Consider the following 15,739-nt stretch of genomic DNA (forward strand, 5'->3'; position numbering starts at 1 on the left):
GTCCTTCCCACCGCAAGACAAAGGTGGTGACACGGCCTGAGTGTGTCACCTGCTGGCCTGGGTGCCAGCCATGCTCCCAGGCCCCTCTGCGGGGCAGAATGAGCTGGTGTTCACCGAATGGGAGCACCTTCCGCGAACCCACCGTAGCTCTGCTTGCGAAAAGATCTGTAAGCCCCAGGCCTCAGAACCCAACAGAATCAACGGCAGGCCAAAAACAAAGATGTTCAAGGAAAAGAATACCCTGAGTAACTCAACTTTTTCTCCCAGCTGGGAGCTTTCCTACAAGTGCTTCATCCTTTCCGGTTGAAAACAAAGTCTATGATTACACGCGTGCACTTGTACAGACATACGTACAGGGTACCCACCCGGGGCAGCTGGTCTTGGACCCAGCATCCTTCATCCACAAAGGAGATGGTTAGGAAAGAAGACCCCAGAATCCCCTTCCAGCCGGAGGATTCTGGTGGCCCAGTCTTAAAGGGGCTTCCCAGATTTTCCAGCCGAGGATGGGGTCGGGGGAGGGCTGGGCGTGGTTGACCCCCAGGGCAGGGGGCAGTGGGCAGGGGCTCGACCGAGGCTGCTTCTGGTGGTGGTAGTGGGCTTTCTAGGGGGTCGGTTGGTCCTGGGAATGCGGGCCCAGAGAGTCACAGGGTATCACTCCTGCCCTCAGTTCTCCTGCAGTGGTGGAGACAGCACACTGACTCACAACCCCGCAGCCAGGACATCCTGCGTCTCCCTGGAGGAGGGGACCTATGGGGTCTGGGCAGGGCTGAGCAGGCAGGAGGGAGAAAGGCGGGCATCACGAGCCCGGGAACCGCTGAGTGCAGGTGTGGGTGCCGAGGCGCTCTTCAGCACAGCCCTGCAGGTCGGCACTTGGGGACCCTTTACAAAGAGGAAACGGGCCCAAGGAGGGTCTGGACGGGGTGGGAACCTTGGCATGTGGATTCCTGTCCAGCGATGTGGTCACACCATTTCTCGGCTGCTGTGTGCCCAGAGGGGAGACCAGGACCCTGGTTGGGAGAGGAGGGGCTGTCGGGAGGAGCGGTCTGGGGCCCCTGGTCCTGAGGAGCGGGGAGCCCGGTCTGGGGGCAGGCCCTCCTCCCTCCCTGCAGCTCCGTGTGTATGTATGGGGAGGGGGAGAGCGCACCCACAGGCAGTTGGGTAGGGCACCAGGCGTGTGCGTGCGTGCATGCATGTTCAAGGCAACAGGTCCCCGAGGCCCAGGCGACTCCAGAAGGGAAGGACCTCGGTGTTGGAGAGCCGTCTGCGTGCTGCCAGGCTGCCTTTTGCCATGGCATCCTCTGTCCTCCCCACCCCAGACCGGCCAGGAGTCTAGGGCCTCTGCTTGGCGAACGTCCATTCAGGGCATTTTGGGGCGATCCTGGTCGCAACGTGATCCGCGACCCTGGAGCACGTGGCTCCTTTCCCTCTCCTTCCTGTGGAAAAGTCACCCGCTGGGATGCTCTACAGCAATAAAAAAGGCGCTGGTTCCTGCCACACACAGCTGCGTGGAGAAACCTCACCGATAATGTTGGGCAAAAGAAGCTGTTTGAGAAAAAGCATTGATAATTCCATTTATGTAATAGGCAAATACGCAAAACAGGCAACGCTAAGCTGAGGATGAGAGACCAGTCTGGTGGCTGCCCCTGGGAGGGTCCGGAAGGGGCAGAGGGGCTGCTGGGCGCTGGCCGGGCCGTGCTTCTTGGCCCGCTGCTGGCTTCACTGGTGGGTTCCCTATGTGAGAGGCCACCAAGCAGGTCACCTACGGTTTGTGACTTAGCTGTTGTGCCTCAGGCGTTGCTGGACCCGGTCTCGGCCTCTGTGTGCCTAGCAGGACAGGCACTAACACAGATCCTCAGCACACCAGGTGTGGACCAGGCCCATCATACAGATGAGCAAACTGAGGCCGAGAGAGGCCTGTGCCCCAGAGCCGCCAGCTGGACAGGGGCAGATCCGCAGTGCCCATCAGACTGTCCCCCCCCAGTCCCCTTCCCCCGTCACATCACCCCCACAAGTGCGGTCCTGCTGACGCGCCTTGGCTTGGCTGTCCTGCAGTGTCGCGTTTCTCCAGCCCCCGGGTGACGCCCCGCCTGAGCCGCAAGCGGGCGCTGTCCATCTCCCCGCTCTCGGATGCCAGCCTTGACCTGCAGCGCATGATCCGGACCTCGCCCAACTCTCTGGTGGCCTATATCAACAACTCGAGAAGCAGCTCGGCTGCCAGCGGCTCCTACGGGCACCTGTCGGCCGGCACTCTCAGGTGAGCCTAGCCCGCGAGCCAGGGCCAGGCTGGGGCCCAGTGGAGAGGGTCCACACTGGCATCCCGGGAGAAACACAGGACTTGTTTTTGGTGTTTTTTTTAATTGAAATATAGTTGATCTACAGTGTCGTGTTAGTTTCTGCTGTACAGCAAAGGGACTCAGTTATACACGTATATACATTCTTTTTCATATTCTTTTCCACATGGTTTATCACAGGATATGGAATCGAGCTCCCTGTGCTCTACAGTAGGACCTTGTTGTTTATAGGACTTGTAAGTCAGTCTACTTGCGAATATTCTAGGAATTCAAAACCAGTAGTGATGACATTGAAACATGCCAACATTTGGGTGCATCTTCATGGGCCTCTTTTTCACCCACCAAATGATATTTTAGTAACCCTTATCGGGCCTGTCGTGAAAAATTCCATCATGAAGTCAAAGGGGACTTTCCTAGTGTTTCAGCAGTGTCACTGACCAGCACTGGACTGCTGCAGCTCTGACACTGGCTTGGCCTGCACGTCTCTGGGCCGGCAGACGTCTCGCTCTGTGGTCACAGCACACGCAGACCTCACCATCACCTCCCGCCCCGTCCCCTCTGTGCAGCCCTTGACTGTTCAGAGGACTCAGACCCCAGCCAGCTTGGCTGAAACCCATGTCCTTACACTGGCCCTCCTGAAAGAGGCCAGGGTTAGAGGAGCTTAGGAATGCCAAGAGAGCTCAGCCCAAGGACCCAGAGATAAGGGATGATAACAATTATATCAGTTATCTTTTGCTATGTGACAAAAAAACAAAAACAAAAAAAACCCCCCGCAGTATCAAACAGTAAGCAGTTAGCCTCTCGCAGCATTTCCAAGGGTCAGGAGCATGAGACTGGCGTAGCTTCAGGTCTCTCACGAGGCTGCAGTCCAGATGTCGGCCAGGGCCGTGGTCACCTGGAGACTTGACTGGGCCTGGATGTCTGTTTTCGGGATGGCTGGCCCTTGGGCCTGTTGGCACAAGCTCTAGTTGCTCTTCACGGGAGCCCCTCCACGTGCTGCTTGAGCGTCCTCACAACATGGTGGCTGGCTCCCCCTCCCCCACCCCCAGAGGGAGTGACCCCAGAGAGCAAGGAGGAAGCCCCGGCATCTTCTGTGGCTTAGCCTCGGAGGGCACCATTTCTCCCTCAGTGTCCTGTTCTGGAAAGAGTGGCCCGCATGCAGGTGGCGTGGTAGAGCTCAGAAGACACAGGACCGTGGGAACTGGAGGGCTCGGGACACACTTCCTGGACGAGGGGGCATTAGAACGGGGTTCAAATAGTCAGGGAGCATCAGCGATGCAGGGGCGCATCTCAGGCGACAGAGCAGTGAAGGGCCAGGGACAGAGGCTGCGTCCTGGGGCAGGGCCTGGGGGCTACGCACAGAAGTGGAGGCCTGAGACAGCCGGCAGTGGGGAGCCACGGGTGCTTGAGTGGGAAAAGCCACGGTGACGGGGCAGTCAGCAGCGTGCCCATCCAGATCTCCGGGCAGCGTCCTGTCTGTGCAGGAAGCGTGAGCCTCACAGAGTCCTGCCCCCACCTCACCCCACCCCTCTCCATCACCTCGTCTGCCCTTCTCTGCAGCCCGGCCTTCACCTTCCCCCACCCCATCAACCCCGTGGCCTACCAGCAGATCCTGAGCCAGCAGCGGGGCCTGGGCTCGGCCTTCGGACACACGCCACCCCTGGTCCAGCCCTCGCCCACCTTCCTGGCCCAGCAGCCCCTGGCCTTCGCCTCCATCAATGCCACGTCCACGCAGCTCAGTAGCAGCAGCAACTGTCTGAGTGATGCCAACCAGGTAGGTGGGGGTGGGGGGCGGGGGGCCACCAGGCACTCATCTGCACCGAGCAAAGGCCAATCATGGCCATCTCATGCCAGGAACATGTGGAAGGACTCTGGGCACGGGTCTGGCTGGCACCGTACCTCTGGGCAGAGGCCACGTGATCAAACGGGCCTCAGGCTGGATCCCCAGTCAGGAGGCCAGGGCTGGGTCCTCACACTGCCCTCGCTCACCATGGGCCAGCACCCAGCCTCAGTTCTTTGGCTGACTGTCCAATAAGCATAACGACTAAATGGAGAAACCCTAGTATTCAGTCAGGCATCATACAGGGACCTCATACACAGCATGTAACATGGATGGCTGAAACAGGTAATTAATATTGTACGGCTTAGTTTGAGAGCATGAGTTTACCCAAGGCCATCTTATTCGACCTTCCCAACGGGCTTTTGACATGCCCGGGCCGGCTCACAAGCGCTGGGCATGCTCGGTGCCATGAGCATTTGATGAATGAACAAAGTCCTGTTTTGCAGATGAGAAAATGCAGTTGGAGTCCTAGAGACAGTATCAGATAGTAGGAAGGGCGCAGGCCTCAGAATCAGATCGTGTTTTGAACCCTGACTTACCTGAAAGCTCTTTCAGCCTGAGCTCACACCCCTGCAGAGTGGGGCTGCCACCAGTATTGGGTCACTGAGCCTGGGTCCACCTGGATCCTGGTTAGCGCTCACGATGACCATCCTTGAGGTGAAGCAGCTGCCCAGGCCACCCAGCTGGCAGGGCAGAGGTGACCACATGCTGGGGAGGAAAGACCAGAGGCCGTGCGGTCTAGGAGTGGCCCTCTTCTAGAAAGTTCTCCCCAGGGCTCCAGGCGGCCACCTAGCACCTCCCCCAGACGGTGGCTGTCGGCTTTTGTCACATCCCCTGACACCGCAACTCTAACCCGCTTGTCCTGAGGAACCAAGCTCTTCTGTCCCGCTCCCTGGACTGGCCGGCCCTGTTGTCCTCAGACCCAGAGCCGCCCCTGCCTGGGAGGGCTGAGAAGTTGAGGCCGCTGAGTCGGGCGCGGGGTCCCCAGCATTTCTCAAAGAGAGGGTCTCTGCTCCATCTCCATTTTGGGGGGGGAGCTGCGTGGTAGGGAGGAGGGTGCTGGTGGGCCCGGCCCTGGGCTCCCCGGGCTGTGCCCCAGGCCAGAGGACCAAGCTGTGCAGTGACTCAGTTTCTGAAACTGCAAACACAAGTGTTGGCCTGGACGGCCTAGTGCGGAGGGTCCAGGGTAAAGCCCAAGCAGAACTTTGGGGTGCCCCCCTGTGTTCCCCTCTCCCAGAGCAAGCAGAGCAGCGAGTCAGCCGTCAGCAGCAGCGTCAACCCCCTCGTCATTCACAAGCGCAGCAAGGTCAAGACCGAGGCCGAGGGCCTGCGACCAGCCTCGCCTCTGACCCTGACGCAGGTAACCTGCTGGCCGTCCTGGCCGGGCTCGAACTGGGGCCGGGCCTCGTCTCCTGGGGCAGCTGCCTTGGGGCCGTGGCCCTGTTGAGAGTGGGTAATGGACGGCAGCCTGCATGAATGAATGAATGAGTGAGTGAGTGAGTGGACCAGAGAGGGCAGGGCAGGCACGCCAGGAAGCTCAGGGAGGACCAGAACTGTGTCCCCAGCTCCCCGCACACACCTCACATGTGCTCATCAAATGCCTACCTGAGGGGGAGGGGGAGGGGGGAGGGAGGGAGGGCTGCAGCTGTCTGTCCCTGCAGCACAAGCCCCAGGCCAACTGAGTTGCTCACGGCCCCTGAATGGCTCAGGCCCCCTGCGTCTGCGCCCTCTCCCTGGAAATCTGAACCCCACCCTATTCCCTGAATAGTAGGACTCACATGTGCCCAGACACCACCACCACCACCACCACCCAGCTTCTAGGTCACTTTGTCTCCTGCACTGCACAGTAAGCTTTGGAGAGGTGGCACTTCGGGCACAGTGCCTGCTTTGGCTCTGCGTCACCGGGTTTGCCTAGGGCCTGGTGCGCAGTGGCTGAGAGAGAATATTTTCTAAGGACTCAACGCACATTTGAGGCGGTGAGTGTTACAGTGCCTGGGAGGGGAGGGGGGACAGTTGCTGGCGGGAAGGCAAGGAACAGAGCATCCCGCAGCCCAGAATGAGCCTGTTGTGGGGCTGAGACCCTAGTGCATGTGTCTTTCTTTGGAGATCCTGCCACTTATTCCAACACCAAGCCAACAGGCACACAGCCCCAGCTCCAGGGGAGGGGACGGCATGCATGCTGACCTCTGGGGCAGGCCTCTCGTGGCAGCCTGGTCTCCACCCATTACTACGGAATCCACAGCTATGACACCACGGGTCCTCGGGGCCTCTGGTCCCCGTCTCCCCTACATCTGCCGGACCATCCTTTATCAAACCTGTAAACCATAGGGCGTGCTCCAGGCACTTAAGTTTTATGAAATATTGGGTTCTGTTATTGTCAGGCAAACAGAGAGGTTGGTGACAAATTCTTCTCCCCTCACTGACACCAGAGCATCTCTGCGTGATGCATGGTTTCCACGTGGCTGGCCATCATCAGGGGCTGTTGAAATTGATGAGGACGGTGAGTGTCCACGGGAGATAAACTCACTGGAGCCGTGGGGCCAGGGCTGCGGGGAGGCGCCCAGTGCCAGGGAGTCCCCCGCCCAGCCCCCTCAACCCGGGGGGCTGCGCAGAGCCCACCCTCCTGCCCAGCTCCGCTCCTACCTCGTGTCATGGAAGGACAGACGTTTATCATGCGGAGGTTGTCACCGTGTCACTTAGTGTCCTGACTCTGACCTGACTCCTTGGCTCCCTGACTCATTTGCAAGGTGGACGGGCTTGCTTTCTCTTGGCAGCAAATGCAACAGAACGGATCCCTTCTCAGCTTCCGCCCTCAGGTTCCTGGGCTGGGGTGCTGCTTGGCTGGAGGCCCAGGCCCACCCCCTGCCCCTGCACTCTCCTCGGATCACGTCCATGTGGCAGCTTCTTCCTGTCTTCTCTGAAATAAGCAGGGCAGGCAGCTTGAGGAGTAATACGTCTATTTCCAGTTTTTCTGCAAGTGCAGAGGCATTAGGAGGCCCCAGCCCTCCCAGGGCTAGACGGCTAGAGATGCGGGAAAGAGGCATTCCTGCCCCTCCTTTTAATGTGGACCCAGTACTGCCCGGGGACTTACTGGACAACACGTCATTTTCCTTTTCCAGAACACGTGCATTAATTGTAAGGTGCTCTGGGAGACGACACTCAGAACCCTGGAGAGCCCTCTGCAGCCCCAGTGGAAAGCCAGTCTGGGGTGCAAGTCTGCACCGGCCACGGGGGGTGGGTCACGAGGCCAGTTTCTGCTCCGAGAAATGGACTCAACTTCAGGAGGGAGGCTGAGATGGAGGCTGCAGCCTCCGCTTCATTGAGCCCCTGTAGCCTTTGGGAACTGCGGTGCCTGTCTCTGGGGACAGGGTGTCTGTCTCCCCTTAGCCTGAGCTATAAATGCTTTCCCCAGAGGCTCTTCTGAAAGACAGACATTCCTGCCATTTTACAAATAGTTTAGAAGTAAAGCAGGTCCCCCTAACGTCTGCCCCTTTGCCTGGCTTTGCTCTGAGCCCGACCCACAGGCTAGGGGATACTGGGGAGGCCTCAGCCTGCTCTGGAGGGCCTCGCCGGGCCTTCTTCCCAGCCTGGCCATCTATGCCTCTCCCCGTGTCCCCGCTCCTGATACCACTCAGCCTGTCCTGTGTGCCCGGCTTGGAAGCTGCCCCCGGCCAGCTCTGTTGGCATCAGCTGGGATGGGGGGCCTTGTGGGGTTGACCCTCAGTCTGTTGCTGGTTCGGGAAGAAAAGCCTTTGTCCTCTTTGAAAGGAATTTCGGGTGCCTGTGATCAATGGAAGGCCCATCTCAGGGGCCTTTCCTTTACCTTGAAACGGGCATACATGGGCCCCATCGTGGCTGGGAGACATGAGCCCAGATGTGGGCGGCCACAAACTCACTGTGTCCTGGAGGGAGCCGGTCGGCATCTGCTGGAACGTCAGGGTGCCCAGCTGTCATACCAGAATACAAACACCCGCGTTTTAGGGCTGTCACAGGGAAGCCCGATGCTGGGAAAGTATGTGAGTGCCATGTGTGCCCTTGGGAGGAGGGGACAGTAGAGGGTGAGGCCAGGCCAATGCGTGTGGAGTTTCCTCTTGCCTCCAGACAGGAGCTGACCCCGCACACACTCTAAATACAAATGCCTGCCGCCCCCCTGAGCCTGTGGGGCCTGCCCCAGCTCTCCCCAGGGAAACCCCACCAGATACGCAAAAGTCACTGCCCTCCTGTCTCCTGTTCTCCTTGCCATGGCCGTTGACCCAGGACTGATGGGACTCCGTGTTGAGGGCCAGCCAGCATGTGTGCATGCTTGTGTGTTCATGCGTGTGATGTGCACGTGAGCACGGGCGTGGCCCCGCCTAGACCAGCCCACGGGTCCTCAGCACAGCCTTCACGGGGCTGATAGTGACCTTTCCTTGGGGCCAGGTGGCTGAATGTGGCTCATGTGTGTGTGCTCTGCACCCCCACCCCAGGAGCAGCTGGCTGACCTCAAGGAGGACCTGGACCGGGATGACTGTAAACAAGAGGCTGAGGTGGTCATCTACGAGACCAGCTGCCGCTGGGAGGGCTGCACCAAGGAGTACGACACCCAGGAGCAGCTGGTGCATGTAAGCCCCCGAGCGGCCCAGCCCAGGCCCCGACTAGAGAGAAGGGGCCCCGGAGATGCCTGGGCCACCTCCTGCGCGGGTGGAAGGCGTGATTACTTACGGAGGCCGTGCTTGTTTCTAAAAGGGGACTTATAAATACGTATGTAGTACAAGAGATTAACAAAAATAATGGAAAATTAGAAGGAAAGAAACAATAAAATGAAGCCCAAAGTAAAGGTAGTATTAAAAACCAAGTGCTCAGGGCTTCCCTGGTGGTGCAGTGGTTGAGAGTCCGCCTGCCAATGCAGGGGACGCAGGTTCGTGCCCCGGTCTGGGAGGATCTCACATGCCGTGGAGCGGCTGGGCCCGTGAGCCATGGCCACTGAGCCTGTGCGTCCGGAGCCTATGCTCCGCAATGGGAGAGGCCACAGCAGTGAGAGGCCCGCATACTGCAAAAAAAAAAAAAAAAAAACCAAGTGCTCTGAGCTTGGTCTTCTTTTATTTTTATTTTTTTCTGGAGCTTCCTGGCAGCCAATGCAAAGAAGGAAATAAGATTAGGTAAGCCAGCCAGCATCCACAAGATAACAACAAACCTGACCCTGAAACCTGAAAGAAGTTTCTCCCATGGAGGGAGGAGTTGGTCATTTCCTCTTGGAGACCATGCACAGATACCCAGTGTACGTGGGTGCAGCTGGGTGTTTATACCCATACAGGGAGGGGACTGCTGTATGATGCCTGGGTACTGACGGATCAGGAGATCAGAGAAGGCCGTGGGAGCTGGGTGTGCCCTTCAGGGTCTGCCTGTAAACTTTCTACAACAGCAGCCACTGTGGGCTCACTCATGCAGTGCAAACAGCAGGAACAGGAGCTCAAGGTAGGAGGTGCCTGGCTTCCAACCTGGCTCCACCACAGCTAGCCAAGTGGTTCTGAACAAGTGACTGAACCTCTGTGAGCCTCGGGTTTTTTCTCCTGTAAATAGAGGTGAAGCCCACTCTACAGAGGAGTGAAGGTTGACCATGATACCAGCATAAGCACTTAGCAGAGAGCAACCCTCCGTACACGGGTATTCCCTCCTGGCTTCTCCTCCCTGTTCCCCAGGCCGGCCCCGAGTGGTTCCCTCTTCTCCGTCCAGAAAAGAACTTAAAGTCAAGATAAACCTCCCCCAACCCCAACACACACTCCTTGGTGAGTGAGTGTCTATAAAGATGAATCTACACCAAGCTGGAAGCTCAAATGCTGGGTAGATCCCCACTCGGCAACTCTCTTACATTTTAACCAATTTAATTGTAAAACTGAGTTAGCTACCTGACATTTTTTTAATATTTTAAAAATTATGTAAGTATTATATAAACATGTTCTCTTTATAATCAAATTGAGCACTATGGAAGTATATAAAATGTAGAGTAAAAATCCCTCTACCCTCTCCTTTCTCACCACCAAAGACAAGCATTGTCCAGAGTTGAGCGTGAATCCTCCAGATGGCTTCTGTTCACACACGCACGCGCACGCGCGCGCACACACACACACACACACACACACACACACACACACACACGCTGGTCACACCCAGGAGCCATCCCACAAGAGCCACGTCCTCCCTAGCTCTGTGAAATCAACATTTAAGACACCACCCACTCCCCCTGCTTCCTTTTCTTGTGGGCTTGCTCTCAAAGACTGTAGGTTTCTTTGGTGTTGAGGTTTTTCTCCCCCAATTTTCACCCAGGGGACTGGAATTTCTCAGCAAACCCATTGCTGCTGACGTCAAGCCTGTAAAGCATGGTCTTATCTCATCCTCCTGGGACTCAAACATAATTTTTCAACCAAGTGCTCTGAGCTAGAGTTCACATACATATCTTTTTTTTTTTTTTGGAGCTTCCTGGCCGCCAATGCAAAGAGGGAAATAAGATTAGTTCAGCCAGCCAGCGCCTGCAAGATATTAACACCTCTTTGGGTTAAACAAGTCTTGAGGTGGAGTAGGGGCCACTGGAGCTGTGAGCTTTGGGACAAATCAGATAGATGAAAGGGGGATAAAAGAAGATCTGGAGCCGGAGGGGTTGCAGGCAGAGAGGTGGAGGGGAGGATGTAAAAGATGCCCAGGAAGGAGTGGTCAGCCCTAAAGAGTGGGGAGGGGATTCCTCAAGTAAAGGCAGGGGCTCCAGACGTGGGAAGAAGGGCTCCAGCTGCAGGCTCCTGCCTGGGTCCTGGGGCTGTGGGTGACTGTCTGCACCTGGCCCTGAAAGGAGCAGGTTCCTGTGTTGGGGTGTGGGGAGCAGGCTGGTCTGCTCAGCTCCGTCTCTCTCTCTGCTCCCTGGGAAGATGGATGGCCTGGGCACGCATGCGAACTGGAGCCCCTAGTCAATTATTAACAATTTGTTGCTAAGCAAACCAATAAGAAAAAAATGAAAGGTATTGTCAGGAAGCATTTTTATCATTTGAAAGGCTTTCAAAATGGAAAGTGAGGCTAATATAGTAAGATTTCCCTGGAAGTTCAAAGCGCCATAGATTTTGCTTGCTCTGATGTCGGCATTTGGATGCATGATGGTCCAGCCTGTCACCCAGGGCGCGAGGGCCCAGCGGTTTTCTGTCCTGCGGGGAGAAGATGCTGCTGGACCCCAGATGCTCAGCTCCGGCACAGCCTTGTAGGTTGCAAAGGTCTACAGAAGCGCCGTGCAATAGAAAGACACCGCCAGCCCCAGTGCCAGCCCCACAGGTAGTCTTACATTAGCTAGGGGCACGTTTAAGCAGAGTGAAAGGAAACAGGTAAAATTAATTGGATTCGTGTATCAATATTTTGTTTAACCCAAAATACCTAATATTATCCTTTCTGCATGCAGTCAATATATCACAAAATTATTGAGATATTTTACATCCTTTTTTCATTCTCAGTCTTTGAAACAGGTGTGTGGTTTATACTTACAGCCCATCCTGGTCGGGAGCAACCACCTTTCAGGGGTGCAACAGCCACGAGCGGAGAATGGCCACCAAATGGGACAGTGTGGGTCCAGACATGGTGGCAGAGATGCCACCATTCCCACTCCCCAGTTAAACAGACAACCTGAAAGATTAAGGACATAAAGGTCCTGAGGCCCCACCCACGTATCAACACATCCCAAAGCTCAGAAGTAGTAAGAGCCCTGCTCCAGTGAGGACTGCAGCCTTCAGTTAAATCATGAAAGCAAGTAACAAAACCAAATGTCCTACTCAGGGCGGCTTGCTTTGCTACCTGTGACAGAAAACCTCCGTGGCCTGTTGCTGCCCATCAAAGGGAGAAACTGCCCCCGGGGGGCGCACAGGTGATGGGCCCAGGGCAGAGGCCAGAAGGTGTGGGTGCAGGGGCTGAGAGAAAGAGAAAAATTCTCCCCATGCTCCTGACCCAGGGCAGTGCTGGCTGGGGTGGGTCTGAGGCCCACTCGTCCAGGGAAGGCTTTCTGGCCATGCACTTCCCAGCTGCGCCCGGGATGCCCCCCCGCTCCGAGCACCGAGGGCCCCCCCCACCACTGCAGGATCAGCTGGATGTCTTGGGCTGTCCCGCCTTGCCTTCCTGGGCCGTTTTGTCCCCCGGGCAGCATCACACACTGCCCAGGGCACACGGTCAGGGTCAGACTCTAGCTCCCTCCTGGGCAGGCTACTTTCACAACCTGGGCTTTTGTGAAAAGGGGACAAAGCTGTCATCTCATGGGTCACTGTCAAAAAGAGAGACGAGGATGCATTTATGTTTCTGTTACGATAAGAATGTTAGGGACCTCCCTGGCGGTCCGGTGGTTAGGGCTCGGTGCTCTCACTGCCGGGGCCAGGCTTCAACCCCTGGTCGGGGAGCTAAGATCCCACAAGCCTCGTGGCCTAAAAGAGAAACAAAAATATTATTTAAAAATTTCTGGAGCCATAGGGACAAGCTTGGGAGAGGCTGCTCGTGCCCCCACTGTGTGCATGTCTGCCCCGCCGCAGCTAATGAGTGCCTACTGTTTGCAGCCTGGAAGTATCATCATAACCATCAGTTCTCCATAGACCAGAGCCTAGAGCCCAGACTGGTGTCTTTGACCATCATGGAGGGTCACTTTGATGACTAATTGGAAGATGCAGCCCAGATAACTCACGAGGAGGCGTGGCCGGCACCTGGATGCTGGCCCATGCGGCGGCTGGTCTGCATAGACCAGGTGGGGTCTGGAGGGGTGGGTGGACGGGCTCACCCTTCCCCGTGGGCTTCTTCCCGGCAGCACATCAACAACGAGCACATCCACGGGGAGAAGAAGGAGTTCGTGTGTCGCTGGCAGGCCTGCACGCGGGAGCAGAAGCCCTTCAAGGCGCAGTACATGCTGGTGGTGCACATGCGCAGACACACGGGCGAGAAGCCCCACAAGTGCACGGTGAGTGACCGCGGGCCGGCCCATCGATGGGGCTGGTGTGGGCAAACCTGGTGAACAGCGTTGGGACAGGCCTTGCCAACAGGGTGTCCTGTCTGCCCCCGCCCAGTCTTGGGTCCTGGGGGCCCTTCTGTCTGTCTGCTGCCCCAGATCTTCGCTTACTCTCCCTGTGGGGCAGTGTGTGCATCTCGGTACCTGCGGGGGGTGGGGGGCGTGCTGGTGTCTCTGTGGTTGTGTCTGTGTTACTAGGAGCCCCACGGCGCAGCTGTGCCCTCACCCGACTGGGTGATCCTGGGCAGGGGGCCAGCTTGGTGGCTCGCTGCAACCTGTCCTCTGCACAGAAAAGAGTTTCACTGGAGAGTCACAGATTGAGCGATGACGGGTTAAAAGTCACTTTGGTTGAGTTTTTTTTAAAAGTGGGAACGCAGTGATAAGACCTTTTAGACAGTCTCCCTTATGGAGTCAACAGGATTTGTGACGCTATTGGGTTGGCCAAAAAGTTCGGGGAAAACCCAAACGAACTTTTTGGCCAGACCAATATTTGGTGAGACCTTTATTTTAATTTAATTTTATTTATTTTTGTATACAGCAGGTTCCTATTAGTTATCCATTTTATATATATTAGTGTATACATGTCAATCCCAATCTCCCAGTTCATCACAGCACCACCCCTCCCCCGCCACTTTCGCCCCTTGGTATCCATACGTTTGTTGTCTACATTTGTGTCCCTATTTCTGCGCTGCAAACCGGTTCGTCTGTGCCATTTCTCTAGGTTCCACATATATGCGTTAATATAGGTGAGACCCTTTTTTAACACACAGGAATTGCTCCCTCTTTCAAAGAGCGGTGGCCCTGTGATGCACTCCTGTGGCTGTGACAGAGGCCTCTGGGAACTGCTCTTTATGAATTACCGTATTTCATAGATTCTGAGACACACACTTCATTCTCATTTTAATGACTCTGAAATCAGTCTGTCTTAAAATCGGTGGTGTCCAGGATTCAATGAAATACACTACCTTTGTTGGCAAGGTTTTGGTTTTTTTTAATTGAGATAGAATTCACATACCATAAAGTTCACCCTTTTTTAAAAAAAATGTACAATTCAGTGATTTTAAGCGAATTCACAAACTTGTGCAGCCTTCACCACTAGCTAATTTCAGGACATTTTCAACACCTCCCCAAAAGAAACCCCATACCCACCAGCAATCACCCCCGTGCCCCCCTCCCCTGCATCCCCTGACCACCACTAATTTGCTTTCTGTCTCTATCAACGTGCTTCTTCTGGGCAGTTCATAAAAATGGAATCATACAATGTGTAGCCTCTGTGTCTTCTCCTTCACTTAGCATGTTTTCAAGGTTCCTCCGTGTAGTATCATGTATGAGTATTTCATTTCTTTTTGTGGCTAAATAATACTCCACTGTGGACAGATCACAGTTTTTTATGCATTAATCAGTTGGTGGCTATTTGCATTGTTTTCACTTTTTGGCTATTAACACTGCTATGAACATTCACGTTTTTGTGTGGTTATGTTTTCAGTTTCTTACGTATATACCTAAGAGTGGGTCATAGAGTCATAGAGTGGGTCATTGCTGGGTCATAGAGTAACTCTATGTTGAACTTTTTGAGGACCTGCCAGACTCTTTTCCAAACAGGTGACAGTATTTTACATTCCCACCAGCCATGGGTGAGGGTTCTGATTTCTCCACATCCACACCAAAACTTGTAGTTACCTGCCTTTCAGTTACCTAGTCATCCTAGTGTGTGTGAAGTTGCATCTCATTGTGGTTTTGATTCGCATTTCCCTAATGACAGATGATTTTGAGCATCTTTTCATGTGCTTATTGGCCATTTGTATATCTTCTTTGGAGAAATGTCTACTCCAATATTTTGCCCACTTTTAAATTGAGTTATTTGTCTTTCTGTTGTTGAATTGTAGTAATTTTACTAGAGCCTGATTTGCAAATAGTTTCTCACGTTCTGTATGTTTTCTTTTGATTTTCTTCATGGTTTCCTTTGAAGCATAAAAGTTTTAAATTTTCTCAAAGTCCAATGTTTTCTTTGCTTGTGCTTTTGGTGACGTATCTAAGAAACCACTGCCTAATCCAAGGTCACAAAGATTTATCCCTATATTTTCTTCTGTGAGTTTTATAGTTAATAAGTATAGTTTTATTTATATAAATATATACGTGTATACATTTAGTAAGGTAGTTCTTCCATTTAGGTCCTTAATCCATTTTGAGTTAATTTTTGTAGAGGGTGTGAGATAAGGGTCCAAATTCGTTCTTTCGCATGTTGTTACACAGTTGTCCCAACCCCATTTGTTGAAGAGACTATATTTTCCCCATTGAATGGTCTCGACACCCTTGTTGAAACCCAGTTGACCCTAAATGTATGAGTTTATCGCTTAACTCTCAGTTCTCTTCTGTTGATCGATACATCTGTCCTTATGCCAGTACCACACAAGGTCTTTTTTTTTAATTGATGTACAGTTGATTTACAATAGTGTTAATTTCTGCTGTACAGCAAAGTGACTCAGTCATACACATATATACATTCTTTTTTATGTTCTTTTCTATGATGGTTTATCCCAGGAGATTGGATATAGTTCCCTGTGCTATACAGTAGCTTGATTACCATAATTTTGTTGTAAGTTTTGAAATCGGCAA

At 54.3% G+C, this 15,739-nt stretch overlaps 1 protein-coding gene across 1 annotated transcript in view; it reads left to right on the top strand.

The window, feature by feature from the left end:
* Nucleotides 1–15,739, top strand: part of GLI2 (GLI family zinc finger 2) — a 250,191-nt gene that overhangs the window by 223,988 nt on the left and 10,464 nt on the right. Inside the window, exons 5-9 of the mRNA XM_079925090.1 lie at nucleotides 2,053–2,254; nucleotides 3,852–4,065; nucleotides 5,369–5,491; nucleotides 8,598–8,732; nucleotides 12,926–13,075. Coding sequence (XP_079781216.1) covers nucleotides 2,053–2,254; nucleotides 3,852–4,065; nucleotides 5,369–5,491; nucleotides 8,598–8,732; nucleotides 12,926–13,075 — 824 coding nt within the window. The remainder of the gene's footprint in view (nucleotides 1–2,052; nucleotides 2,255–3,851; nucleotides 4,066–5,368; nucleotides 5,492–8,597; nucleotides 8,733–12,925; nucleotides 13,076–15,739) is intronic.

The sequence above is a fragment of the Stenella coeruleoalba genome, assembly GCF_951394435.1.
Source record: "Stenella coeruleoalba genome assembly, chromosome: 6".
Lineage (NCBI taxonomy): Eukaryota > Metazoa > Chordata > Mammalia > Artiodactyla > Delphinidae > Stenella > Stenella coeruleoalba.